General features: G+C 37.8%; 1 protein-coding gene across 1 annotated transcript in view; it reads right to left on the reverse strand.

Moving 5' to 3' along the window:
- Nucleotides 1-26,998, reverse strand: part of BMPR1A (bone morphogenetic protein receptor type 1A) — a 55,645-nt gene that overhangs the window by 11,327 nt on the left and 17,320 nt on the right. Inside the window, exons 2-7 of the mRNA XM_056797292.1 lie at nt 26,631-26,841; nt 10,863-11,028; nt 7,784-7,886; nt 5,989-6,085; nt 4,350-4,449; nt 3,326-3,470 (exon numbers count right to left, since the gene is read on the reverse strand). Of these exons, the coding sequence (XP_056653270.1) occupies nt 3,326-3,470; nt 4,350-4,449; nt 5,989-6,085; nt 7,784-7,886; nt 10,863-11,028; nt 26,631-26,697 (678 nt within the window). The 5' untranslated portion in view covers nt 26,698-26,841. The remainder of the gene's footprint in view (nt 1-3,325; nt 3,471-4,349; nt 4,450-5,988; nt 6,086-7,783; nt 7,887-10,862; nt 11,029-26,630; nt 26,842-26,998) is intronic.

The following is a 26,998-nucleotide window of genomic DNA, read 5'->3' on the forward strand; positions in this document are numbered from 1 at the left end:
TGTGATAAGTTTTTCTAATAAAGGTTTCATTTTCAATATATATGCAATAGATTTAAATTTATAAGGATAAGAGACATTTCTCAACTGATAAAAGATATATACTTTGACCTAGTGAGAGAATTAGGCCTATGGCCAAAGAAATCAAAGAGGAGGTAAAGGATTTATTGTACAGAGATATTCACAGCAGAAAGAACTGAAACTAAGAAGATGCCCATCAACTGGGAGGATGAACAAATAATGGCATAGAAATATAATTGAATACTTCTGTATCCCTGTAAGAAATGATGGAGACAGTTTCAGAGAAAACTGGGAAGCCATCTTTATGGACTACTGAAGACTTAAGTGAGATAGCAAGAGAACAAGGCATCTATAACCACAACACTGTGAAAATGAACATGTCTGAAAGGTTTAAGAACTCGGATCAACACAACACTCAACCCTGATTCCTGAAAGCAGATGAAGAAGAAGGAATGCTACTTGCCTGCTAGCTGAGAAGTCATGGCTAAATGCAGAATGAGACATATATTTATTTCTGTATATCATCTATAAGGAATTTTATTTTGCTTGACTGCATATTGGTTACAAGGAGTTGGGGGAGGGGGACTGCCCCTTCCCCTCCATGAGTGAGAAGAATAAAAATAAATATTTGATACCGAAAAAATGAAGCTTAAAAGAGCAAGGAGATAAGAGACGCAAGAATAGGGGGTTAGCTTGCACAGACCATAAAATATGTAAAGGAGAAAAAATCCAAAAAGCATCAATTGAAACCAGGTTGTAAAAGGCTTTAAATGCTCAAGAGAGAAATAGAGATATCTGATCACAGAGAAAAAAAGAAGCCTTTGGAGTTTCCTGAGCAGGGGGATGATATACCAGACCCATATTTTACAAGGATCACTTTGCAGTTTCAAGGAGAATACAGGGAGACACTTGAGGCAATAGTGCAGGCAAGAGGTAATGAAGGCCTGAATTAGAGGGTTGTGTGGTTAGGGCATGAATTGAAAGACCGGGCCAGAGAAGAAAGACGCTGTGCAAGCAGACTTGAAAAGACTTAGAATATGATTTAAATACATAAGGAAAATGACTTCAAAGTTGAATGTAGGGCTAACTGGAAGGGTTATAGTACTCTCTGTGAAAATAGGGAAGTTTAGGGTCAACTAGGTAGCAGTGTAGTAGAGGAGTACCAGGCCTAGAGGCAGGAGGTTCTGGGTATAAATTTGGTGAAAGGAAAGGAAGGAGAGGGGGAGAGAGGGAGAGGGAGAAGGAGAGGGAGAAGGAGAGGGAGAGGGAGAGGGAGAGGGAGAGGGAGAGGGAGAGGGAGAGGGAGAGAGAAGTTTAGAAGAAGGGTGAGTTTGAAGGAAAAGTTAATGAATTCCCTTTTGGATATACTGAACTTGAGATGCCTATGAAACCTCCAGTATGAAATACCCAATAAGCAATTAGTATTATAAGACAAAAGCTCAGGAAATATAAACTAAGGCTAGATATATAGATCTTGGAGTCATCAGCATAATAGGTGATAATTAAACCCCTAGCTGGTAAGGACACCAGAGGGAAAAAAGATTAATAAAGAAAGAAGAGTTCATTTTCTCTTGGAAAAAAATGAAGACTGGTCAGACTGCATTTATTTGAAAATGGATGCTTTTTAATCACAGTAACATATACTACCAAAATTTTGTTCACCAACTATTCATATTTAACTCCATAAAGCAACATATTGCTGCCAGACCATAGTAGTAGCCGAATAAAAGATGGCCTGGAATGAAAAGTGACCTAAAGCAAGTTCTTCCAACCATCCAGGCATGAGGTGATAATAAGGGCCTGCATCATGGGGGTAGTAGGGGAGGAGAGTCAGGGATACCTCTGCATAAGGGATATTACAAAAGCTGAATTAAGGATACTTGGTAATGGATCAGATATTGAGGGTGTGAAAGGAAATTCTTGGTTCCCTTTGTCTGTTTTGAGTTTGTACTTGTGAAAGGGGAATCCTTTGTTCTCTTTGCCCAGTTGGAGGTAACACTTTGGAATAACAATAACTTAAGTGTCCTTACTTAGTACCTTACTAGACTGAAGACTGGATTAATGTTATCTCTTTTGTCTACTTTTGAATTAATCAACAAAAGTGAATACACTCGTACTTAATTCTAAAGTAAGGGAAGTTCACAAAGTCTTACTCCTAGGAGGAGAGTTAACACCCTTAGAGGTGAGAAGTCAACAGGATACTTGGAAGAGCTCCCGCCCTTTTCTAACTCAAACAGTCAGAGACTTGTGAATTCTTTTAAGAGTTCACACCCTCAGAAACTATAAACTTTTCTGATGAGAAACTGACCTTCAGAGGTCTTTGATAAGAGTTGCCCCCTTCAGAGGATGAGAGAGGTGTGACAATTTTGGAAACTGTGATTGGCCCCCCTGTGAAGAGGGGCAGGGATAGGAAACCACCATAAAAGCCACAAAATCCTCAGGCTGGCAGTCTGGTGAAGTTGAGTCTCCTGGAGATAGTCCAGGGAACTTCACAGGAGACTGCAGTGTGGATTGTGACTTCAACTTAGACTGACTCCTGGACTACTTGGTTGGGTGAGCGGAAAGGGTGACTCCCTTCCTAGTCTCCTAAGAGATGAGCTTCCCTCTTGGAGTAGGCCGCTTAATTACTCACTGCTGGCCCTCCTGGCTGAGGACTAAGAGAGTTATTTTCTCAAACCTCTTTCACATTTCTCTATTTTATTGTTTCCCCTCTATTTTGGTAAATAAACCATGTCCGACCATTAAATTTAACCTTTACAAGGGTAAGAGAGAATGAAAGAATCAAGGATGACATCTACTTTGCCAGTCCAGAAATTAGGAAGAGAGGAAGGTTTGGGCAAAGAAAATGAATTCAGTTTGAGACATGTTGAGTTTAACATTTCCATGGGACATCAAGTTTGAGATATCTAATAAGCAGCTGGAAAAGTGAAACTGAAAGTCAGGAGAGAGATTAGGGCTAGATAAACAGATCTGAGAATTATCTGCAAATTGTTTCAATATGTGTTTCCTCTCTAGATACTAAAGTAAGGCTGAGATTATGCTTCACAGATCTTAGATCACAGATTTTGTGAGATAAGGGTCCTTAGAAACCACGGAATTGATTTTAATAAAAATTTATTACAATAAAATAGGTTCAAGGTCCCATGGAGTTTGATGTGAGAAAATTTTATCTATGAACAAAAGCAAAGCTATAAACTGTATATATAAACATGAATTTTTTTTTGTAAAGACGAATGATAAATTGGAGTAAATGTTTATTCTACAGTAAGAAAGATTATTGAAGAATGAGAGAAGACACTCTGCTTACCAGCAAAGGAAGTCCAGATCCACTTCCAGAACTTTGTGACTGATCAATAAGGTCTTTCAATGACTCTCCCACCGGTATAAAAGCTTCATCCTGTTCTAGGTCACGATTATAACAATGGCTTCTTGCTATTCTTTTGCAGTAATGCCTTGAAAAAGAACAACAGAATTAAGTTAAAAATGATACACAATGAATTATAAGCTTTGAAAGACTTACTCTTTCCTCCTGCTTTCAGAAAGAAACAGATTCAGGTAGGTAAGGTAATCTCTGTATATGGGAGTCCATCTTATTCTAAAAGATACTTTTCAAAGAGTATTAGGGTGGTTAGGACAGACTCTCCATTAGTATTTCATTCTAACACTATAGTTCTCAGAGACTACTGGTTATTTGTGATTTAAATCTCTCATTCTGTAATTTCAATTAGCAATGTTTTTAAAGATTCAGCAGTAGAAGAGGGACAAAGGACCAAACTCTAGAAAATATATGAAAAGTTCATTGAAAAGTTAGAATAAAATTATTGAAGAAAACAGGATTTAAATATCCAGCAGTATTCAAAATAATCACCATCTTCTATTGGAGGCTGTGGTTAAATAAGTATTTTTGAAGCCAAAAATCACTTTTAAAAACTCTGAAAAAACTACAAATTGTACATAAAAGAAAATTAGAAGCATTCACAAGTACAGGGAAGTAGTGAGGTTTGGCAGGTGTCCTTTCTTCTCCCACAATACAGGACACTCAATCCCAAACCACATCAATCACTTGTGGGGCATGGGAGAAAGAAAAACCCTAACGGGACTGATAAAGGAGCTGGGGAGGCAGAATGGGCCTATATAAGATAAAAAATGGGAGGTAAGAAAGAGTTTCTTGATTTCTCATTTCTCTCACATCCACATTATCTGAAACAATTACACTCCATGAAAATTTCTGTCTTTCTTTTTCAAATACTACAAACCTCCACCTCATTCTTATTAACAAAGCATACTATGTGGGAATCACACTGGCTGACCATAACCAAAGAAGTTCTTACTTGTAACAGAAGCAGCTGAAGAAGATGATCATAGCAATTACGCACACAGCCATAGAAACAAGGACAGCCAGCCAACGGAAACTACCATCAAAAAATGGACCTAAACAAATAACAAAAAACACAAATAGCAGAGACTCAAGGGATTACTTTATAGCCAATGTAGCATTTTCCATTTTTATAACATCTGATTTTGAGAAAATCACACCGAAATTTCTGAAGACAGCACTGTATTGTAATGGCAGTAGCAGTTAAAGGAAAAACAAAGATCAGCATTATTAGCATCATGTCCACTTCCTCTAGGTTCTGACACTTCTGAAATGTATTTATAAAACCAAAGGGCAAAAAGAATCAGTTTATTTGTTGGCAAGTCAGAGCACTAAGCACACTAAACCGTGAGGTTTAGTTCTTCATTCAGAGAAGATTGTGGTGTCATAGTGAAAGAAGAGTGCACTTGTATATACACATTAGTGAACAAAGGAAAAGAGAACATTTTTCATTTCAATATAACTATGAACAAATTAATTTAGTAAGAGTGAGTGTTGAGAAAGCATGAACATTGATCATTTTGCAAATCTGTTAACATCTAATACACTTTTTCAAAATGCAGTGAATATGGAGGCGGCTAGGTGGCTGCTCAGTGGATTGATTGAGAATCAGTTCTAGAGGGGGGTCCTGGGTTCCAATCTGAACTTAGGTGCTTCCTAGTTGTGTGACCCTGGAGAAGTCATTTCACTCCAATTGTGTAGCCCTTACTGATCCTTCTGCCTTGGAACCAATACAGTAAGGGAAGGGGGGGGGGGAGAAAGGGAGAGGAAGAAGGGGAGGGAGAGGGAGAGGGAGAGGGAAAGGGAGAGGGAAAGGGAGAGGGGGGGAGAGAGAGACAGACAGACAGACAGAGACAGAGAGAGACAGAAAGAGAGGGAGAGAGAGGGAGGGAGGGAGGAAGAGAGACAGAGAGAGAGAGAGAGAGAGACAGAGGCAGAAAGAGAGAGAGGGAGGAAGAGACAGACAGACAGACAGACAGAGACACAGAGAGAGACAGAAAGGGAGAGGGAGGGAGGGAGGGAGGGAGGGAGGGAGGGAGGGAGGGAGGGAGGGGGAGAGAGAGAGAGAGAGACAGAGACAGAGACAGAGACAGAGAGGGAGAGAGAGAGAGAGAGAGAGAGAGAGAGAGAGAGAGAGAGAGAGAGAGAGAGAGAGAGAGGAGACAGAGACAGAGACAGAAAGAGAGGGAGAGAGAGGGAGGAAGAGAGAGAGGGAGAGAGGGGGGGAAGAGGGAGGAGAGAGGGAGAGGGAGAGAGAGACAGAGACAGAGACAGAAAGAGAGGGAGAGAGAGGGAGGAAGAGAGAGAGGGAGAGAGAGAGAGAGAGACAGAGACAGAGACAGAAAGAGAGGGAGAGAGAGGGAGGAAGAGAGAGAGGGAGAGAGGGGGGGAAGAGGGAGGAGAGAGGGAGAGGGAGAGATAGAGACAGAGATGGAGATGGAGAGAGAAAGGGAGAGAGGGAGAGAGTTTACTGCAATGAATACACTGGGCTTCAAATACATGACATATTAAAAGGTATTTCATTTATTACCAAAAGGAACTGTATAAAACATATTAATTCAGAATCCTACTCCTTCTTGAGTTAAGTAACCTACCTATAACAACAGGGGGTAGTGTAGGCTGCAAATACTGGTTACACAAATTGGTTCGGCAACATTCAATTGTCCTTCGTAGCTGAGCTTTTGGTGAATCCTAGAAGGAAAAATGTGAAAAGACCAATGTTTCATGTTAAGCAGATGATGTGTTCCATAGGTTTCATTATTGTCATAGCTCTGGAAATATTTTTATCAAAAAGTGAACAAATGAATTAAATTATTATTTTGTGCCAAGAATTGTGCTGGAGACATAAATACTAGAATGCTTGATGGAGACAAAATTTAGCTGAAATACCACATTATATGACAGAAAATACCATGATAGATCATATATTCTCCCTCAATTAGATCCTTATGGAATATTAGATACAAATAAAGTGATATTATGGATTAAAGTCTTAGTTTTTATGGGAAGTCTTTGTCAATCCCTCTTGATTCTAGTGCCTTCCTACCTTCCTATCTAATAGAATTGCTTGAGCTGTTGGCCTTGGGAAAGAGTAAGACAACTACATCATGTGATTCAGGGTCCAAAGAGATCTGAATAACAGGAAATGCAGAAGTGAGAAGAGGGAGCTCTCAGCAAATGGTCTCTATTTTTTCTGTAAAATATGAGGTTCTCAGCTGGGAAGGGGAACCTCTGAGAGGTTTACGAAAGAATGAAAAAGTCTGGAAGAGATGCTGTGAAGAGCAGAATGAGTTTACAAGGGAAGCCTAGCAGCAATAAAGGCCTAATTGTAAAGACCTAGTAGAACAGCGGGACGAGAGGAATCCAAGGTGGAGGCTCGGCGGGGCACTGCTGGTGACAGGATAAGACAGCTTCGGGTTGGGAGAAGGCAGGACAGAGCAAAGCTGGGTCATCCAGGGAAAGAGGAGAAAATGGCAGAGCACGGAGCAGGCAAGCAAATAAGAGTTCACTGTGCTGATGAAGAGCAGGGCTTGGTAGAGGAAGGCAGAAGGCGAGTCAGACAGTCAACAGACTACCTATATATATATATACTATATATAGTCATATACCTAAGTTTCAAAGTAAACATAAGATGCACAAAGAATTGAAGGTAACCTCTGAGGAGAAGACCACATAGGCTGAGATATCCAAGTCCTTTTCCTCGGATAAAGCAAAGTCATCTGGGCTGAGTTTTGAAAGAGGCCCTGGATATTAAGAACTGAAAGGTAAAGAGGAAGAGTATTCTAAGCTCAGGGGACAGGTGGGATAAGAATGGTGGCTACGTGACTGAGAGAAGGGGGTATGTGAGAGTTACTGGGGAAGTAGAAACCTCAGGGGGTCTGAATGTTGGTCTGGGGGTGCCAAGCATTCTATGTCCCCAAGCCAAGCTTTCCCAAGTTTTTATTTGACATTAAATAAGCCCTCTCAGTGCCTTAGCCCTCAAATCTATAAAAGTAAATAGTGATGATTAATTTTACAACCTACATATGAGCAATGATAAAATTATGAAAAAAGTTAAGTTGAAGGGGTTTAGTGTTGGTGGTAATACTTTACCCAATATTTAGAAATGGAAGAGCTACAATAATTGTTAAAATAAAAAACTGGTACCTATTTAAAATCACAAATTGCAATAAATTAGTCCATTTTTCCTTAAGACATCTATTTAAATCCTATCATAGATTTCTAGAACTTGACAGAATTTTAGAAATCATTGGGTTTAGAATCATTTTACAGATGTGCAAACTAAAGCTGTACTAAACAGAACTGATACTAGAACATAGAATTGTGCTAATCCAATTTGTAGAACTGTTTTCAACATATGGGTCTTATAGGTCTCAAATTAGGTCTTACCTTGCACTGAAAGTCTGAACCTTCATATTTCATACAGCCTGAAGCTAATGTAGTTTCTCCTTGATCATCTTCTTCTATGATGGCAAAGCAATGACCATTAGTTCTGAAAGAAATGCAAAGATTTCAGATCAAAAGGTACTAATTCCACTGGGCCTTCAATTCACACTGTCCTTAGCTCTACCATTTACAGAATGAGTGCTCTCCACACAAGCATCATTAGTAAAATTTAAAACAAGGTGGCTAGTAAATGAAAGCTCTCCAGCTTTGTCTGGATTAAGACCAGTAGTATCAATAAGGCAACATCAGTCTAACAGCTGACCCAGGACTAGGATGCAGCTTTCTAGACATGGAATTCAATGCTTTTCTGCCATCACATAGCCTCAGCAAGAAAGCATATCTAATAATAAAAACATAAACCGTAGCAACTCAGAATGTCTTTGAACAATACTAAACTTTATGGTAGAATGTGCTATGTGCTAGAAAAAATGGGCAATAAAAAATACAAGTTGACTTTTGGAAAAGCTGGTGAAGAGCATGGCTCTGGGAAGCTTTCAGTGAAACTACTGAGGCCTCTTAAAAAAGAGAGAGAGGGGAGCAGCTGGGTAGCTCAGTGGATTGAGAGCCAGGCCTAAAGATGGGAGGTCCTAGGTTCAAATCTGGCCTCAGCCACTTCCTAGCTGTGTGACCCTGGGCAAGTCACTTGACCCCCATTGCCTAGCCCTTACCATTCTTCTGCCTTGGAGCCAATACACAGTGTTGACTCCAAGATGGAAGGTATGGGTTTAAAGAAAAAGAGAGAGAGAGAGAGAAGTTGCCTATTTAGTCACAAAGAAAAGGAAATCACCACCAGGGGGCAGACAGACCAAAGAGTACAACAAGCACTGGTCACTGTCCAAGAAGGCAATAATTTGGATCCTCTAGAACCTGCTAATCCTCATAAAAAACTAATGCCTTCAATTTGATAACTCATTATTCATTCACATACAAAGCCTATATATAGATACACAACTTCTAAGAATACAGCATTTAATTAGCCTTTTTCATATTAAAAAAAAAAAACCTATAAGTTGGTAAAAAGCATCACTTACATATGATGCCCTAGGAAGGTTTTTCTTTTGCATTTACAGATTCATAGAATAATTTATCTGCATAACTACATAGAAAATTATCCATAGAGATATGAACACTTGCTCAATATTCTAGGTTTCTTTAAATTCATCCCTGTGCCTATTTCCCTCCAGCAATGAAGTGGGATCTCCGATTTGGAAGAAAGTGAAAAATTCATCATCCTGGGATGCATCGAAATTTGGTCTTCTCTGAAAAGTAATGAGGTTGGCTCAAGAAAGACAGCAAGGGTCTGTCATATGACTGTGGTCAGGTTCTTTTTTTTTCTTTAAAAATTTTAATTTAATTTAGAATAGTTTTCTATGCTTACATGATTCATGTTCTTTCCCACCCCCTTCCCGTAGCCAATACACAATTCCACTGGGTTTTACATGTGCCCAAAAGACCTATTTGCATATTATTAATATTTGCACCAGGGTGATCATTTAGAGTCTACATTCCTAATCATGTCCCCATCGACCCATGTGATCAAGCAATTGTTTTTCTTCTGTATTTCTACTCCCACAGTCTTTTTTTTTTAATAACATGAACTATATAACCCTTTCTCTAAAGAAATTCTAGTTTCTATCCTCATTTTTATTTGTGTTTTAGGTTTACATGATAAAAAGTATTTAGGCAATTCTGGACTAAGAAAGAGGCAGTGTTGCCTAGTGCAGCAGTGTCAAATTCAAATAGAAATGATCCCTTCAGCTGCATAAGGACTTAAAAAAATCAAAAATTAACATTATCTAGATTATACTATATTTTTAATTATTTGGTGGAATGTTTCCCAATTGCATCAATCTCATTCTCCGAAGCACTATCAGTGAGCCTGAGAGCTCTTGCCTAGTTGCCAGAAAGTTGGTCTCAAAACAGGTCAAGTTGTGCCTCTGACACAGTGATGGAGGGATTTCAAGCCACTTACTGCACTTCCCAGTAGTCCAGGCAACCCTGGAAGGTTATCAGATGTAGAGAAGGTACCAATCTGAATTGGTAGAGTATTTCCTCCAAGGGAGTTTTCTAGACTAGTAAAGTCACCTGTCCTACTCTGGAGATATGTAAACTCGGGTTCAATAAGTTCTAACATGAAAGTCTGACAAGTTTATAAGAGCAAATATACTATAATTGTATTTAGAGTAGAATACAGAATAACTTCCTTTATTAATATATTCTCAGATGGAGTCCAATGAGTGAAAAATTCCCTTTGGAAAACCATTAACAACTACTACTCACATTCACACACTGTATGACTACACTACACACTCTAACTTGTCCAACCCTTTCTTCACAATTATCTTGGATAAGCATGTCACTGTTTTAGATATGAGAAAACAAAGATTCTAAGAGGCTGGTTTGCACTAAGTCCCGTGGTTCGTGGGTCGCAGGCAAAGGGACTGAACGCCAATCTCTAAGAGACCAGGCGTCCCAGGTAGAGCGTGCCTGTCATTTCTACTACAAGGGAGGATGCTAGAAATGGTGAGTTCTGAATGCCGAGGGGCTAATGCCAATCAGGTGTCTGAATGAAATTCATCCCCAATAAGGTAGCCTGGGGGAAGGGAGCAGGCTCCCTAAGGACAGGCAAATCTGTCCAGGTCAAGGGGAAATGGGCAGACCAAAGGTTCCCTGGTGATCAGCAAGGGGTCTGGATCTGGGAGTGGCTGCTGGACTTCTGGCCTGGGAAAGATTGGGAGGAGGGAGATAGAAGGAGAAGGGGGAAGGAGAGCAAGAGAGAAGGGAGGAAAGGAAAAGGGGAGAGGGAGGAAGAAGAGAAGGGAGTTTTAATCAGGAACCACAATACGCTCTATTATATGCAGAATGTAAAGCATTTTGAATCTTCTAGGATGAAAGCTATCAAGTAAAATTAAATGTTATTAGGCTGTTTACTTAAAACATCCTCAGAAGGGGGAGCAAACCAGAGCACTATGTAAAGAGAACTACAATTGCCACTCTAAGACCTCTTCCATCTAATACTCACATGCACGTGTTATTAATAGCATCATCGGGGCAATGTCCTGAACAGTGGCATTTCAAAAAAGGCAAAGTATCCTCTGGAGCTAAGGTCACTCCATTTTCCTGCTTTTTTTTGTTTGGGTCCGACTTCATTTCTGTACCATGAAGAAATCGACTATCTGGATTCTGTCCTGCATATTAAAACATAGGAGAATTATAAACACTTTAGAAAATCATTTGAATTGGTTAGCAATAGAAAAATATTTTTAAATTTCCTTATCAGAGTAATATTAACCACCATTTGACCCTAAATGAAAACAATGCTTTTCAAGCCATTAAAAATGAATCTAACAAAGAAATGACTGCATACTATTAACTTGGGAATTTTGCTCTAAAATAGTTCAGGTATGACCGAGACACTTATTCCATAGTACAGAGTCTAGCAATCTAAAGACAATTATAAAAGAAGCTGAGAGGCAAATAATTTATCTAGCTACATTAAAACTATATTTGACATGCCATAGCTATCAAATAAAGGCACTTGTGTATGTATGAGAGCAGTGACGTGTATTTATAGATCTGCTTCTGTGAATGACTTTAAATGCCAAACAGAGGAATTGCGATTTATTCTTGACATGACTAGAGGGTCACTGGAACTTATTGAGCAAGATGGAGACATTTAAAATTGCATGTTAGGAATATCAGTTCAACAGATTTGTGGGAGAGTGGTCTGGAGAGAAGAGATATGAGGCAGAGACATCAATTAGGAGGCTATGCAATAGTTTAAATGAGACATGCTGGGAGCCTGAACTAAAGGGTGATTATGTAAGTAATAAGAAGAGAAAAGATGCTAGATATTGTAGAGGAAAAATCAGAAAGACATGATAACTGGTTAGAGGAAGAGGTTGGGAGTGGGAAGGGGTAGTGTGATTAAGTGTTAAGGGTTTAGGAAGAATCCAGTACTGAGAACATTAATACAGTAATGGTGGTGCCCTCAAGAGAAATGGGAATTAAGAAGAGGAGTAAATGGGCCAGGGTGAAGGATCTGGTTTGCATACACTGAACTGAAAAATGCCTTTGGAATCCAGTTTGAAACATCTCGTGGGCAATATGGCTCCAGTCACCTTTAACTGGCTAACCCCTGATTACTAGCCATCAGGATCTTTACATTCTGGGCCAGGTGGAGCATTGAATAATTCTCCTCTCTCTCAGAGCCTTTCCAGAATATGGCCCCTACTCAGCTTAGCCTTACCGAATCCCCTGCCTCCTCCAAGGCTATGCTCAAGAACCTTTTCTGCCAGGAAGCTTTTCCTGTGGCACCTAGATAGTATTTTTTGTGTTTCCTTTGCATTTATAGGATGTTCCAAAAGTCCTGGTCCAATTTTAAGCTTTAATCACCTAAAACCACTTTAACCATATTTGATCATTTTTAGTGTATACATTTCCCTTCAGCAGAACATAAGTTCCTCATGGGAAAGTATTGGTTTTTGTCTTTAAATCCCCAGTACCTAACCAGCACAGTGTAGTACACACATAAAAGCTTTAGAATGAATTATCCACAGACTCTGCTTTTGTTTTCATATGGATATATGACTGTTAAATATCTTTGGACTCCAATTCTTAAAGTAAAAGAACTACAAAAGTCTGAGATGTCCTGAAGCATCTGAAATTACCAGGATCATTCCCTCTGGTCTCAGTCTTAAGTAGATTTGAAAACTTAAGGGCAATCAAATAGGAAATGAAAGTATTATAAATGGGATTCACAAATATACTGCAATGAATTTAAGTGAGTCCTGCAAAATACAACATGGTGAAACAAAGAAGTCAGTCATATTTACTAAGATGAACTACTGAATAGACAACAATACTAGGAATTGAAGATAGAATCATAAAATGAGCCACTTGTACAAAAATATTTATCACAGTACTTTGTTGTAGTTAATGACTTGGGAACAAAATGGGTAAATAAAGTGAAGTAGATGAATATAACAAAAAATTACTATACTTTAATAAATGACAAAAATGACAATATCAGAGAAACCTAGGAAGGCTAGTATGAACAGCTGCTGAAATAAAAGGAACAGAAGCTTTTTAAGTATATAATGACCACAACAATAAATGTAAAGAAAATCAACTTTGAAAAAGTACAAAAAAATCCAACTAATGCCATGGCCAACCATGATGTCTGAAAACTGACATAGACACATGCTGCCCATCTCTGGCCAGAGGCAATGATAAACTAGACATACAGAATGAGAGAAGCAATTCAGATATGGCCAACGTGCTGAAATATTTTGCTGCATTATAATTATTTGTTACAAGGGAGAGATTCTTGGAGGAGGAGAAAAGGTAGTAGATAGTGATGGAAGTATAAAAGGAAAAAAAGAATCAAGAAAGCATTTTTAAAAGTATATGGATGACAAGAAGGAAGTTTGGGATGGGCACAAAAGGGGCATCTTTGGTACTACAATGTTAACCTTGCTATGTACCTCTAAAAAGTGGAACTATACCATTATATCACAAAGAAAATACACTATGACTGGGTTGGATTTTTATCTAGAAAGTAAGAGTGGGTCGGTTTAAGAAAACTATAAACAAAACATATTAATAACAAAAACAGATCATATAATTTTATCAATAAATACCCAAAAAGGCTGTAGTCAAAATAAAACACATAAAAAAGGCAGAGAAATAAAGAGATGGCTCATGAATATGATGAATAGTGTCTAAATAAAATGAAGAGGCAGCAATTATCTGTAATGGAGAAATGTTTGAGTCCTTTCTGATAAGATCAGGGTAGAACAAGATATCAACCATCCCCTTTATAATTTGACAGAGTTCTCTATCACTGCAGTAAAACAAATAAAAGAAATTAAGCATCTCCAAAGTGGAAACAAAACGAACTTGTTAAGCAGATGCTATGATGGTTCACTTAAGGAACTCTAGAGAGTCAACTAAAAAATTAACTGAAACAAAACTTTAGAGAAGTAGCAGAACATAAATTAAATCCACGAAAGTCATTAGCAATTCCATAATCTACCAACAAAAACCAGCAAAAAAAGGCAGAGAGAAAAATTCCATTAAAGTATATACAAAAGGCATAGGATATTTGGGAGTCTACCAAGACAGAGAGGAATTATAGGAATAAAATTATAAAAATATTCTTTAGAGAAATAAGGGCAAATAATTGTAATGATATTATGGTTAAGACATTCCAACACAATAAAAATAGTAGTATTACCTAAATTAAATTTTTTCAGTGCCATACCAAACTACCAAAAAAGTTACTTTATAAAATTAGGGGGAAAATTTTGAAAAAAGACTCTCAAGTATAGCAAGGGAAGGAGAAGTAGCAAGAGGATGATTGACAGGCCTGGATTCTGAGAGCCATTGAGTCAGGTTCTAAGCTGTTGAAAGGAACAGGTTTCCAACAGTCACACTGGAGCTGAAGGTAAAGCCTGGAAAGTGAAGATCTGTTCTCTCCTGGACTCCCCTAGATAGCTAGCAAGCAGCCTCTTTGAATTCCACCAAACAAGGGGGAGAGGACATCTCCATACACTCTGATGGACAGAGTGAAACTTGGAGAAAATCTCTTTTCCCTGAGACAATTGAGGACACAGCTGGATCCCTGTATCTGACCCACCAAGGACTCTCTCTCTCTCTCTCTCTCTCTCTCTCTCTCTCTCTCTCTCTCTCTCTCTCTCTCTCTCTCTCTCTCTCTCTCTCTCTCTCTCTCTGTGTGTGTGTGTGTGTGTGTGTGTGTGTGTGAAATCTGGTTCCCTGTTGGACTTACCCATTTATATTAGAGTATTTAGATAGTGGGATTAATAACTGGGTTAATGGTAAAGATGCTAACCTTTTCCCCTCATTCCCCACACCTTTCCCTTACCTTATTTATATGTGCATTCTCCCTTTGTATAACCTTCCTTCCTCCCCCTTTTCTAAAAATCAGCATAACAAGGGAATTAATTTTTTAAATAGTTAAGATGGTTCTGAAATAATAGGTCTCAAACTATGCTACAAAGCAGTAATCATCAAAATTATTTGTTACTTGCTAAAAAAATAGAAAAGTTGATTAAGGGAGCAAGTAGAATACAACACAAAGACAAACTGACACAGTAGCAAAGTTTTAAATAAACCCAAGGACTCCAACTACTTTAATAAAGACTCATTATTCAACAACAACAGCTGGAAAAACTGTCAGTAGTTTGGCAGAAATCAGGTTTATGCCAATATCTCATACCATATAATCTCTAATCTAAATGGATGCAAAACACAATTATAAAAGGACATATCATAAACAAACTAAAGGAGCAAGGGGGAAGATTTGCTTCACAGCAATGGACAGGGCAAGAATTCCTGACCAAACAAGGAATTGAATGGATTATTAAAGATAATATAGGCAGTTTTGATAATAACAATAATTGGTATTTCTATAGACCTTTCAGGTTTGGAAAGTACTATACAAATATAATCTCTCTTTTGATCCTAACATCTGTGGAAGTAGTTGCTATTATGCCCATTTTTATGAACTGTTATTATATGAACTATTATTATATATAAAATTATAACACACAGTTTATGAACTGTGATGCAGACACAGGTTAAATGACTTGTCCATATTCAAACAGGTGGTAAATGTCTGAGACAGAATTTGAACTTTGGTCTTCTTGACTCCAGGTTCAATATTCTATCCATTGTGCTATCTAACTGCCTGATTATATAAAATTGAAAATCTGTTATGATTAAAAATCTCTAGAGATTCGACATTAATTTATAATTATTTATTAGACAGTAAAAGTTGGAGTAAGAAGGAGTCAGTCACATAATCACCTGGCCATGCCTGACTAATCTTAATCTGAGTTTGTCATGCTTGTCTCCATAGGTTAACCAAAAGCTGCTGTACCAGGAAAAGTCTTCAGACAAAGACTCTCCTTCCTTAAACCTCTCTCTTAATCCCCCCCGCCCCCCCAGTTATGTTACTCCTTCTGGGTTTCACTGGTTGTACTGACCTAAGACTGGGGCAGAGGTCAGTCCTCCAGCTGCCAGGAGTCATAGAGACAAGAGGCAAGCTTCCTCCAGGACGCCATGGAGCCATGGAGCCATGAGGCCTCTGGAATCCTCCCATAGCATGCATGCATGCCCAATCAATGGGTGCTGAAAACTAACTAAAAAGGGTTTTCAAAATGTTCCCCACAAAAGAGGAAAGAGGGATACAATTTATATTAATATCACACAAATCTGTGACAACAAACAAAATCAATTCCGTTAAAATTAGAAGTAAAACAGTAAACTGGGGGGGATCTTTGCAGCTAATTTCCTTGATAACTGTTTCATAGCCTAGGTATACAAGGTACTGATTCAAATATATAAGAATAATCATTCCTCAATAGATAAAATGGTAAAAGGCTATGAAAGGTGGCTGCCAAAAGAGAAAAAGAAAGTTATTAATGCTCATATGAAAATGCTCCAAATCACTATTAAGAAGAGAGATTAAAATTAAATAATCTTGAGATTCTACTGAATAGCCTTAAAATTGGCAAATATGACAAGTAAGGTTAATGATAATTATGGGAGTGTCTGTGGGAAACACTAATGTACTGCTGGTAGAGCTATGAATTAGGTCAATTCTTCTGGAAAGCAATTTGGAATTATATCTCCCAAAATTACTAAACAATTATCCAATATAATTAGAATAAAATTAAGAAATGGGGAAAGAATCCATTATGTATAAAATATTTACAGCAGCATTTTTTGTTGTGGAAAAATAATCAAAAGAAAGACTGTGCCCATATTATGGAGGATGGTTAAACAAATTATGGCATATCAACAAAATGAAGTATTATTGTTACATAAGAATCAACGATGGGGATAGATTCGAAGAACCCTGGCAGGATTTTATGAACAATGCACAGTAAAGTAGAACTAGGAAAACAATCTATACAATATTTGCAAATTCTAAAGAAAAAATAATTTTTGAAAGACTTAAGGAACATTATCAATGCAATTAATTACCTAATACAACTCCATGGGACAGATATTAGAGAATGATATCCACTATCCATCAGAGTAGAGAGAACTGAAGTACAGACTGAGAAATACATTTTGGATGTGGTCAATGTGTCCATTTGTTTTGCTTGATTCTGTTAATTTGTTCCAAGTTTTTTTCCCCTCCTTTCTTTGAGAGAAAGGAAATTGGGAAGGAGGTGGAAACTATAATAAAGTCATTCTAAAGAAGAAAAGTATAAGAGTGAGGTTGCAATGAGCCCACCTGATTGTAGCCTCAATCCTTAACAAGACAAACCAATCACTCACCTATTTCAGATTAAGTATTAAAAGGCCTTCCAACTGGAATGATTTTCCACTGCTTCCTTAATTCAAGGAAATTTGGCCATGCCACAGGTATCATCTAAAAATCACTAAGTGAATGAAAAAGAAATTGGTAGCCAGAAATGGAGTCTGTGTGATATTTGATGGGGGGATGAAGGTAGAGTAAGAGTGGCCTGGGCTTTGGCCTCTGGTTGTAAAAAGGGTCCAGAATATTTTAGATTTTCTATTTTCTATTAGACAGTAAGCTCCTTGAGGACAGGGACTGCCTTTTGTTTTTTGTGTGGAGCCTGGCACAAAAAAGTAGCTTAATACATGTTTACTTGCTCTCTTCTTATCAGTGTCCCAGAGGCATCCCTAGATCAGCTAGTAGTACCATGTGCATTGGAGGTCAAGGAGAGATGGGCACAAATTCATCATTCTTAAAGGAATTTCTTGAGAACCTGATGAATGGGAGAAAAAGATTTGCAACAACAAGGAACAGTTATCCTTCTGCCACCTGCTCTCTATACTTGAATTAATTTCCTATGGACTCTGTGTGTACTTTTGTGTGAGCATTCCAGACTTTGGGAAAGACATCATTAGTGTACTACATTAGCAAATATCCACTTCTAAGAGCTACTTAAGTCTCCTGACTCAGTGATTCTCACTTGATAATCTCAGTATGAAGCACATTCCAAGCAAAAAATCCTAGCAGCAAACATTTCTCTGATAAAATCTGGATGCACGACATGTAGGAAATTGATTCAAACACCATAATAATAGCTAGTACTCATGTAGAGCTTTAAGGTTTATAAAGCACTTTACACAAGTTAATTCATTTGATCCTTACAATAACCTTGAAAGTGCTTTACTATCCCCATTGGCAGATAAGGAAACAGGCAAACTGAAGTGATTCTCTCAGTCACACAGTTATTGAGTATCTGAGTTGGAATTTCAATTCATGTCTTCCTGATTCCAGATCCAGTGTATACCTATGTGTTCTAGGACCTGGGGACAGAAAGATAAAATAATATCTAAAACAATCTCAGCTCTCAAGGAACTTGCATCCTAGTACGTACACACACACACACACACACACACACACACACACACACACACACACACACACACACAAAATGATGGACACTCTTAAGGAATCTATAAAAACTATGAGGAAAATGTCTGAAGCATTCCAGGCACAGGAAATGGTCAGTGCAAAGCAAAAAGATAGGAAATGGAGTGACCTAGTAAGCTATGAAGAAAAGAGCAGTTTGTTTTGATCAGCATTCAGGGAAAGGAATAATCTACAATAAGTCAGAAAAGTCAAGTTAAAGCCAGTTGGAAAGAGCTTTAAAAGCCAAACAGCAGTTTCCTATTTTATCTCTGAGGCAACAGAAATCCACTAGAGATTATTAAGTAGAAGCTAGATGGTCATATCTACAGTGATAGAAAATCACTTTGTGAATGAATAAATAAAAGAACATTTATTGTTTACTTTGTGCTAAGACTGAAGAGAAAAACAGAGAAGATGAGAGACAGTCCCTGCTTTCAAGGAGCTCACACTCTAAGGAGGAAATAACGTATGGAAGAAAGTCCAGCTGCAGGGCAAGTGGCAAGGAGTGACATCAGTAGTCAGATGACAGTAACAGGTGAGTTCGGATTACAAGGGCAGAGTAGATGTTCAGGTGTGTAAGACTTGAGGACACAATAGGAAGGCAGATGCTAAGACCCCAGAGTCATCTACCTCACTAGAAGGAAGTACATTGGGGGCTGCCATCTCATTCAAATTGTGTAAGCAGTCAGAGCAGCTGGGGGAACTTCAGAGCAGCCACCACTAGTAGAAGTAGTGAGGAAGGAATGCCAAGAAGACAGTGTCCCAGCAGGTTTTCCTGCTACCTGGCCCTGCCAAATAGGTTCTAGTTCAGAGGATGAATTGGAGTGGATGAGAACATAAGGCAGGGAGTACAATGAGGACCCTGCGATAGTATAGGCTGGAGGGTCTGAACTGAACTAGGAGCTATACAGATAGAATGGAATCAAATAAGACATGCTATGGAGATAAAAATGGCAATATCTGGCATCTGCCTACATATGTGGGGTCAGGGACAATGAAGAGCTGAGGATAATGCTGAAGCTACAAACTTGGAAGAATGGCTGTGCCTTGAAATATGGAAGTTCAAAAGAGGCTAATATTTTGGGGAAAGGCAATGAGAAGATAATTGGCATAAGCCAAGGAGAATGGTCTTCTTTATAGACCAAAGCAAAGTAAGAGAAAATGGGAAAAGATGCTTTGAGGAGAGCTGCCATATACCATGGGAAAGAAGAGGGAGCTCTCAATGGTTTGTCTTTCTTTTCTTGATAAAGTATGAAGCAAGGTCCTCTTCTCAAACAGAGGGAGATGGTAGTATAGATGTCTATGAAGAGAAAAGGTTTAGAGAAGAGGCTGCATAGTATGATGGTCATTAAGGGAATAAGAAAAAATTATCATGCAATCATCTGGACAAAATTGAGATTAGTTGACAAATCTAGTATAGATCTAGATGGCAGCTGGCACTTGTGTGCCTTCTAACAATACTTGGCAAGATATCAGTAGAAGCTAAGAAGAAGAATGCTAGAAATACTCAAAGGGTAACTCTTCATCTTTATGATAGGACAAAAATTGAAAATTGGAGTCAAGTAGGAACAAAGAGGGATGATGAGATTGGAATACAAGGAGTGAAACAGCTTGAGGTTGTGATGAGAATTAAGAACTGATTTAGGAGGAGTGAAACAAAAAAGATGGAAGAAGAGGTTAAGATGACAGATAAGAGTCTCAAGAGTTCTGAAATGTGAACATAAACTATTACAGATGATGACAGGATCAAAGGCTGTGTGGCCAAGTAAAGTTACAGGACATGCAAGCTAAGGTGTTTTAATAGACATTAACATGGATACTGAATCTCCTAAGTATAAGGTGGGGAGGGGAGGGGGGTTCAATCTATGGGACAGTCTTATTTAGCAACAACTTATTTCTGGCACTTAGTTTCATTTATAGTAAAGTAACAAAGAATAGTATAATTCAGGTCCTCTACTATGTCTACTAGGTTACAGGGGAAAATGTTACCTATAAAATATCAACAGCTAAATTAATGTCTATAGAAGGCAAAAAGACTTATTTTTGTGAGAAGTAAAATATCTCCAACCCAGCTTTGACCCCATGCACCCCAGTGGCAGGACAAAGGAGTCACAGAGTCACATGTCCCCTAGTATTCTGTGCCAGCATCCCGACTCAGGCATAACATTTCATGACACTTGAAAACCATTGGCCTATGATGCCAGGATGGGAGGAGCGAGGACTTTTTAAAAAGCCTGTATGAGAAGCTAAGCGTGCTCTTATCTAGATGAGTCTCTTGAACTAACTGGTTCCCTGGGCTGACTCTCTTTCTGGGTATCTATCTTTTAAGATGATCTCTGACAAGCTCAGAGCCACCAGTTCCAATGGAGGATTGAATTTTTACTTAAAGTTAAAAAGGCTGGAACCTTTTTTCTCTTTTTTTCTCTCTTTACTAATAAATGCTTATAAATCTGGTAATAAGGCTCCAGCTTAATTTTTATTTATAACACTTTAGTCATATCTAATCCCCTACACTCCACTACTCTGCCATTAGTACTGCAGAAATAAAAGGGGTCTCTAAGAATGAGAACCATTTTGTCATTGTTTGTTTGTTTGTTTCTTGGATTGCTATCAATGAGCTAACTTAACAGCCATGAGTCTCTCAGTATTTGGCAAGGCTGGTCTTAAAAAAAAAATAATTATTCTGCTACTAGAATCACACTTAAAACCTTTGCAGCATAGAAGAAACTTAGCAAAGTTAATGCTCTATCATATGGCCTTTCAGAAAGCATCCCCTCCATGCCACAAAAAGACAATGGAGTGGAAGTTTATGGATTGAGGTCTCATATACCAACCAGAAAGTCTAGTGCACTTTAATTCATAAACCAAGATGTGACCTTTTAATAGTAAGAATAGTTTTTTGCCTACTATGGTGTTATGGATAGGAATTAAGTGTTGCAACCAGAAAGACCCAGATGCAAGTCAGACCTCAGAAGCACAGAGGCTGAATGGCCCTGGCCTCTCAAGAGATTCAGGCTAGATCTGCAAAGTAGTTGCTAATGTGCATTGGTAGGAGAGGTTTCTTCACTGAGAATTTCCTAAACCAACAAACTCAAATTCAAATCAAATTATAAACACAAGTAAATGTGATTCTAAGTACGGTGGACAGGGAGGGAGGGAGGGAGAGGGAGAGGAAGGAAGAGAGAAAGACAGAGACAGAGACAGTGAGACAGAGGAGAGAGAAAGACAGAGAGAGACAGAAAGACAGAGAGAGACAGAGAGAGAGAGACAGAGAGAGAGAGAGAGAGAGAGAGAGAGAGAGAGAGAGAGAGACAGAGAGAGACAGAGAGAGAGACAGAGACAGAGAGAGAGAGAGACAGAGAGAGAGAGAGAGAGAGAGAGAGAGAGAGAGACAGAGAGAGAGAGACAGAGAGAGAGATCTCAACAATGTTGGTATTCCATCAAGAAATGCAGCTGCAACCTCTCCATACCTTATCTTGGACTAACCTTTGTCTGGGTTCTCTTACATCCTCCATAGAACATCTATTCAACATATATTCAACAATATCTAATATTCCAGCAGTGCCAGTGCAGCACTTAAACTCTCCATCAATTACATCACTCTCTCACTCCATGACTGGCCTATCTCCTTTTTAAATATTCTCTGAAACACATTTTTTACTGATTGTCAAGGATAATATTTTGCAATTTGTTTATGCTTACTATAGACCTTTCCAGTACCCTCTGAATTACCCTCAATTTTTATTTCTTTGGAGACTGGTGTTTTGATTTTTTGGAAACTAAAATAGTATAGAATATTAGGGAAAGTACAGTGCTGGGCCTGGTGTTAGGAGAAGAATTGGTTCAAAATACACCGCTGTTACTAAGTAACTAGGCAATCAAAGGCAAGGCAAGACAAATAGACTGTCATTCAGCATTTATGATGTGCCAGACAATATTTTAAGAGATAGGGATACAAAGAAAGTAAAAGAGCAGCCCATGCATGCTCCCAAGGAGCTCCTCAGTCTAAGGGAGGAGACAATATGAAAATGACTGAATTAATTAGTCATTAATAATGAGTAAGCTATATCCTGGAATAAATTGGGAGTAATCTCAGAGAGAAGGCACTAAGATGAAAGGAAGGTCTTTAGGTGAGACCTGAAGGAAGCCATGGAAGCTAGGAGGCAAAGATGAGGAGAAAGGGCATTCCAGGTCTCAACTCAAGCCAGTGAAAATGCCCAGAGTAAGGAAATTAAAATATCTTGGGCAAGGATCAGCAAGGAGTCCAGTGTCACTGGATGTGGAGGGGTGTAAGTATAAGAGGCCTGGAAAGGCAAGAAAGGGCTAGGTTTTGAAGGGCTTTAAAAGCCAGAGGACTTTATCTTTTATCCTGGAGGTAATAGAGGTATTAGAGGTTTTAAAATTGTGGGATGGGGTGTGATTGGATCAGACATGCACTTTAGAGAGAGTAATTTAACAGCTGAGTGGAGGATAGATTCAAGATCTGAGCTACAGAGACTCTTGCAGGCAACTGCAATAATCTAGGTAATAGCTGATGGGACCTACACTACAGTGGTAGCAGTCAGAAGAGAGAAATCAGTGCATGTGAGAGATGCTGTAAAGGTAAAACTGATGAGACTTGACAACTTAGTGATAACTTCCCATATTCTCTCCCAGTTCCCATTCAATTATCATGTCTATGAAGATGACTCAGATTTGCTTGTCTAGTCCTAACCTCTCTCCTGACCTCTACTCTCCCATCTGCAAATGTCTATTTATATACCTCGATGACTCATTGATATTTTAAATCAACATGTCCAAAACCTTCCTCTCCCTAAATTTCCCTATTACTGTCAAAGGTACCACCACCCTCTCTGCTTCTCCAGCTTGCATTTTAACTGTCTTCCTCAACTCCTCACTCTCTGTAACTTCCCAAAGGACAGGTTTTGGCATATAGCAAGCACTAAAGAATGTAAATTATTATTATTTAGTCAAGTATCACCACTCAAAAAAATTCTGTGACCAAATGGGTTTTAGTTTCAGGGATGAGCATGGAATCCATTGCTGAAATGCCACATAATTCTTCAAAACAATCCAGACTGTTCCCTTCCTCCTGCTCAATTCTAGATCCAGTTCATTTTCCACTTGCATAAAAAATTCAAATCCAAGATATATGTACTGATGGACTAGATCGCTTGGTTGTCCATCCAAATGCATTTGTTTGGACAAAAGGCTTTTTTTTTCCATCCATATTTTTTTTCTGAATGATGTCAAGTTGAACTATTTCAAGTAGTTGTAGATCTCACTTAGAAGTCTCTGAAAAAGCATAATTTTTCTTTCGTTGAGCACATGGGGCACTATGGATATGAAATAGTCAAAAGAGATTGATAGTCAAAAGAGATTGATGGATTCGTTTTCCCCCTCTCCTTTTTACATGCTTCTTAGAGATGATTTTTTTTTCAAAGAAGTCTTGATGAATAGGACAGAATAGGAATATATTTGGAGATGATGTAAAAATGAAAGATGTCAATTAAAATAAAATGAAAAATGAAAAAGTTTTGTAGTGTTCCAGGACTTAGTGAAAGCAGCAAAATGTCATCTCTAAATTGAGCATCTGGAGAACTTCACCATCTTCATACTTTTCATCGATTCCATCATTGAGGACTCAAATATTCCCTCTGATCTCAGTCTCATTAATTCACAGAAATTTGTTTTTCACATAAAGTAAATCTATACCATTTCAAACCAGCATCTGGAGAAAAGTTTTCATTTAATAAATTTAATATGCAATGTCAATAAAATTCATCCAGGTCTAGCCAGCCACTGGCTTATTATATTTTTCTTACCTGAAATGATTTCTTCCCTTTGAAGTCACTGATTTTTAATGTAGTATTTCTTTTCTGTCTGTAGACCCATTCACAAATAAGGCAGTAGTTTTGGGAAGACCCAAATTGTAATCCTAATAAAAAAGTAATTGCTTTCAGATCCACACAGATATGCCAATAACATTTCCATACTTAATGGTGCTCAAGAGAAGCTTCATTTTTGAACATATATTAATACCATGTGGCAAAAGATTCCATCCTTAATTACTGGATAATTTAAAATCATGAAGGTCATTTAAATCTTCCTTGAGTTGTTAAACGATGATTAGAGAAAAGAACGCTTTCTTCTGAGGAAGATCATCACCTTGCTTTTCTCCTATCTTGTCATATCATCAAGTTCCTCATCCAAATTCCAAATTTCTGGTGGTTTCAACACAGGTAGTTCACTAGATGATGGTTTTCATGGCTGATGGCAGATGTAGTATAGCATGTAAAAACTTGACGTATTTCTTAAACAAAAAACAATCTGTGAATCATTTTTAAAATTCTCTCTGAATCATCAGAACTGTAAGTGACATGATCCATGCATTCAATCAATAGTATATTACATAATTTGTGAAGCCCAAACTTTATCATCTTCTTTAAAAAATAACAAAAATAAAGTTTGCATGCTCTCACTGCTGAAAAAATAAAAGTTTAGTTGCAGATTTAAAAGTTAGCACATGATATACTTAAAATAATTCAGATGACAACATTTATGAAGCATAATGAAAAAATGTTTTTAGACTGGGTTTTTCCATTTCACCTAGTCTGGAAGTGCAAGGGCTACTTAAGGGCCCAATCCCACCTCTGAAAGACAGGAGCTTTGACTTGCTCTATTTCTAGACTACTGTTCAAATAAAATTTTACAATGGATTTTTCAAAATCATGGGGATAATGGGCTTAGTTATCAAGAAAGTTCAATTCTTACTAGACTTTTCCCATCATGAACTTTGATAACCAAGCATCAGTTTAATCATAGGCTAATAAAATTAAAAACTGGAAGATATCCCCATAGACACCAAAAAGTTTATAGTAGTACTTTTTTGATTAAAAAAAACCTGGAAACAAAGTCAGTTCCCATCAACTGGGAAATGACTAAACAAATTGTGACAGGTAATTGTAATGGGTTATCTTGCTATAAGAAATGATGAGTATAATGAATACAGAGAAAGATGGAAGAATTTGCATGAATGAATAATGGAGAGTGAAATAAACAGAGACATGAAAACTAAGTATATACAATGACTACAACCATGTAAACAGAAAGAACTACAACAAAGTTTCAAAGCTGAATGCTGTAAATGTAAAAGGACAAGCATGGCTTGAAAGAAAAGATATAAAAAGACTCTCCTATTCTACCCCCTTTGCAGAGGTGGGAGGGCCACAAGGGTTGTACAATGTACACATTTTAATACTTTTTTCTTGAATTGATCAGATATACTCATTTTTTTCTTTAAAGAATACTGTTATATGGGATGGCTTTCTGGGAAGGGGATAAAGAGGAACGTATGGGAGAAATTAGACTAGAGAGCAATATATTCCTATATAATGTAAACAAATTTATTTTTTAAATATCAGGATAGTAAATATTTGGAGAGGAAAGGACGACGTGACAGTAAGTTCCATTATCAACTATACAATTTTTGGTTCATCCAGAGATCAAGGCACATATTCCAAGTTGTTTAATAAAAGAATATCTATTACATAATCTTGCAAAAAAAAAAGTTATTTCCAGGACAATTATGCATTCTAAACAAGTTGCATGCCAAAACTATAAAACATATGTATATTCACAGCTACCATTCAATAGCATTTTTATGGTAAACTCTGGGCAGTTAGTTACTGAAACAAAACACTCGACACAAATTTAGAAAAGAGCAAGCCTACTAAATGGAGTAAAGAGAAAGGACAAGTTCTGTATAAAACCTTTATATGAAATGAAGACTTCCTTTTGGTTTTAAAGCTTATCCTAAATAAATTAACTGGAAAACTGTGCAAAACCAAATTGACTACTTCTCACAATCTTTACTACCATTTCCTATTTGTGAACTTTAAAGGCACAATAAACAGCAAAACTATATATTGCCTTTAAAACCTGGCTAATGAAGACACATAGTACCCTGAATACAGCTATGCAATTCGGGCTTTACCAAAAATTTTAAAAGATGACATTTTTCATAATATCCATGTTTATTCTTTGCTCCGTCATAACAGCACAAGGTTTTTAATAGCAATGATCATTTTTTTAAATATTTGATAATATTTGGTCACAGATGAGACCAAAAAACTATTTATTTAGTACATTTCTGCTTTATGTCTCATTGCCTTAAGAGTCAATTTTCTAACAATAGGCTAATTCTGAAAAGGAGTGATATAAGTAACTTGGCACAATTAGAGGAAGTAAGTTTTTTTTTTTTTACAGCTTACAAGATTTGGAATGAAACAGATAACAATTAATTTGGTTCCATTACTTTGCCATCAAAAAGGGAGACAAGACCGTTTATATGAAGATGGGCTTACTTACCTTGTACATAAAAAATGATGAGCAGATAGGCTCCCAAAAATGTGATGTAAATGCTTGGCTGAGTCATTGTTCACTTTTTAATCTTCCCTGTGAACTGTCCTCCTTACCAGTTGGTCTTGCTTCTCGATAAACTGTAAGCTTGTCTGTTCAGTGAAATTCTGCCTGCAATAGTTTGATAATTATTCCAACTTCTACTGCTGTTTCCTGCTTCCTGAAAGATAAAATGAAAGTAAGGTAGTGAGTAAACGTAAATGATATAAAGCTTTCTCAAACCAGGAGAGGAATAAATGCAAAAGTATGTTTTCAAAAGACGACATAATTGAACCAATGCAAAGATCTCTTTCCTTGAGATAAGCCACTCTGACTCA

The sequence above is a fragment of the Monodelphis domestica genome, chromosome 1 (assembly GCF_027887165.1).
Source record: "Monodelphis domestica isolate mMonDom1 chromosome 1, mMonDom1.pri, whole genome shotgun sequence".
In the NCBI taxonomy this organism is placed as follows: Eukaryota; Metazoa; Chordata; class Mammalia; order Didelphimorphia; family Didelphidae; genus Monodelphis; species Monodelphis domestica.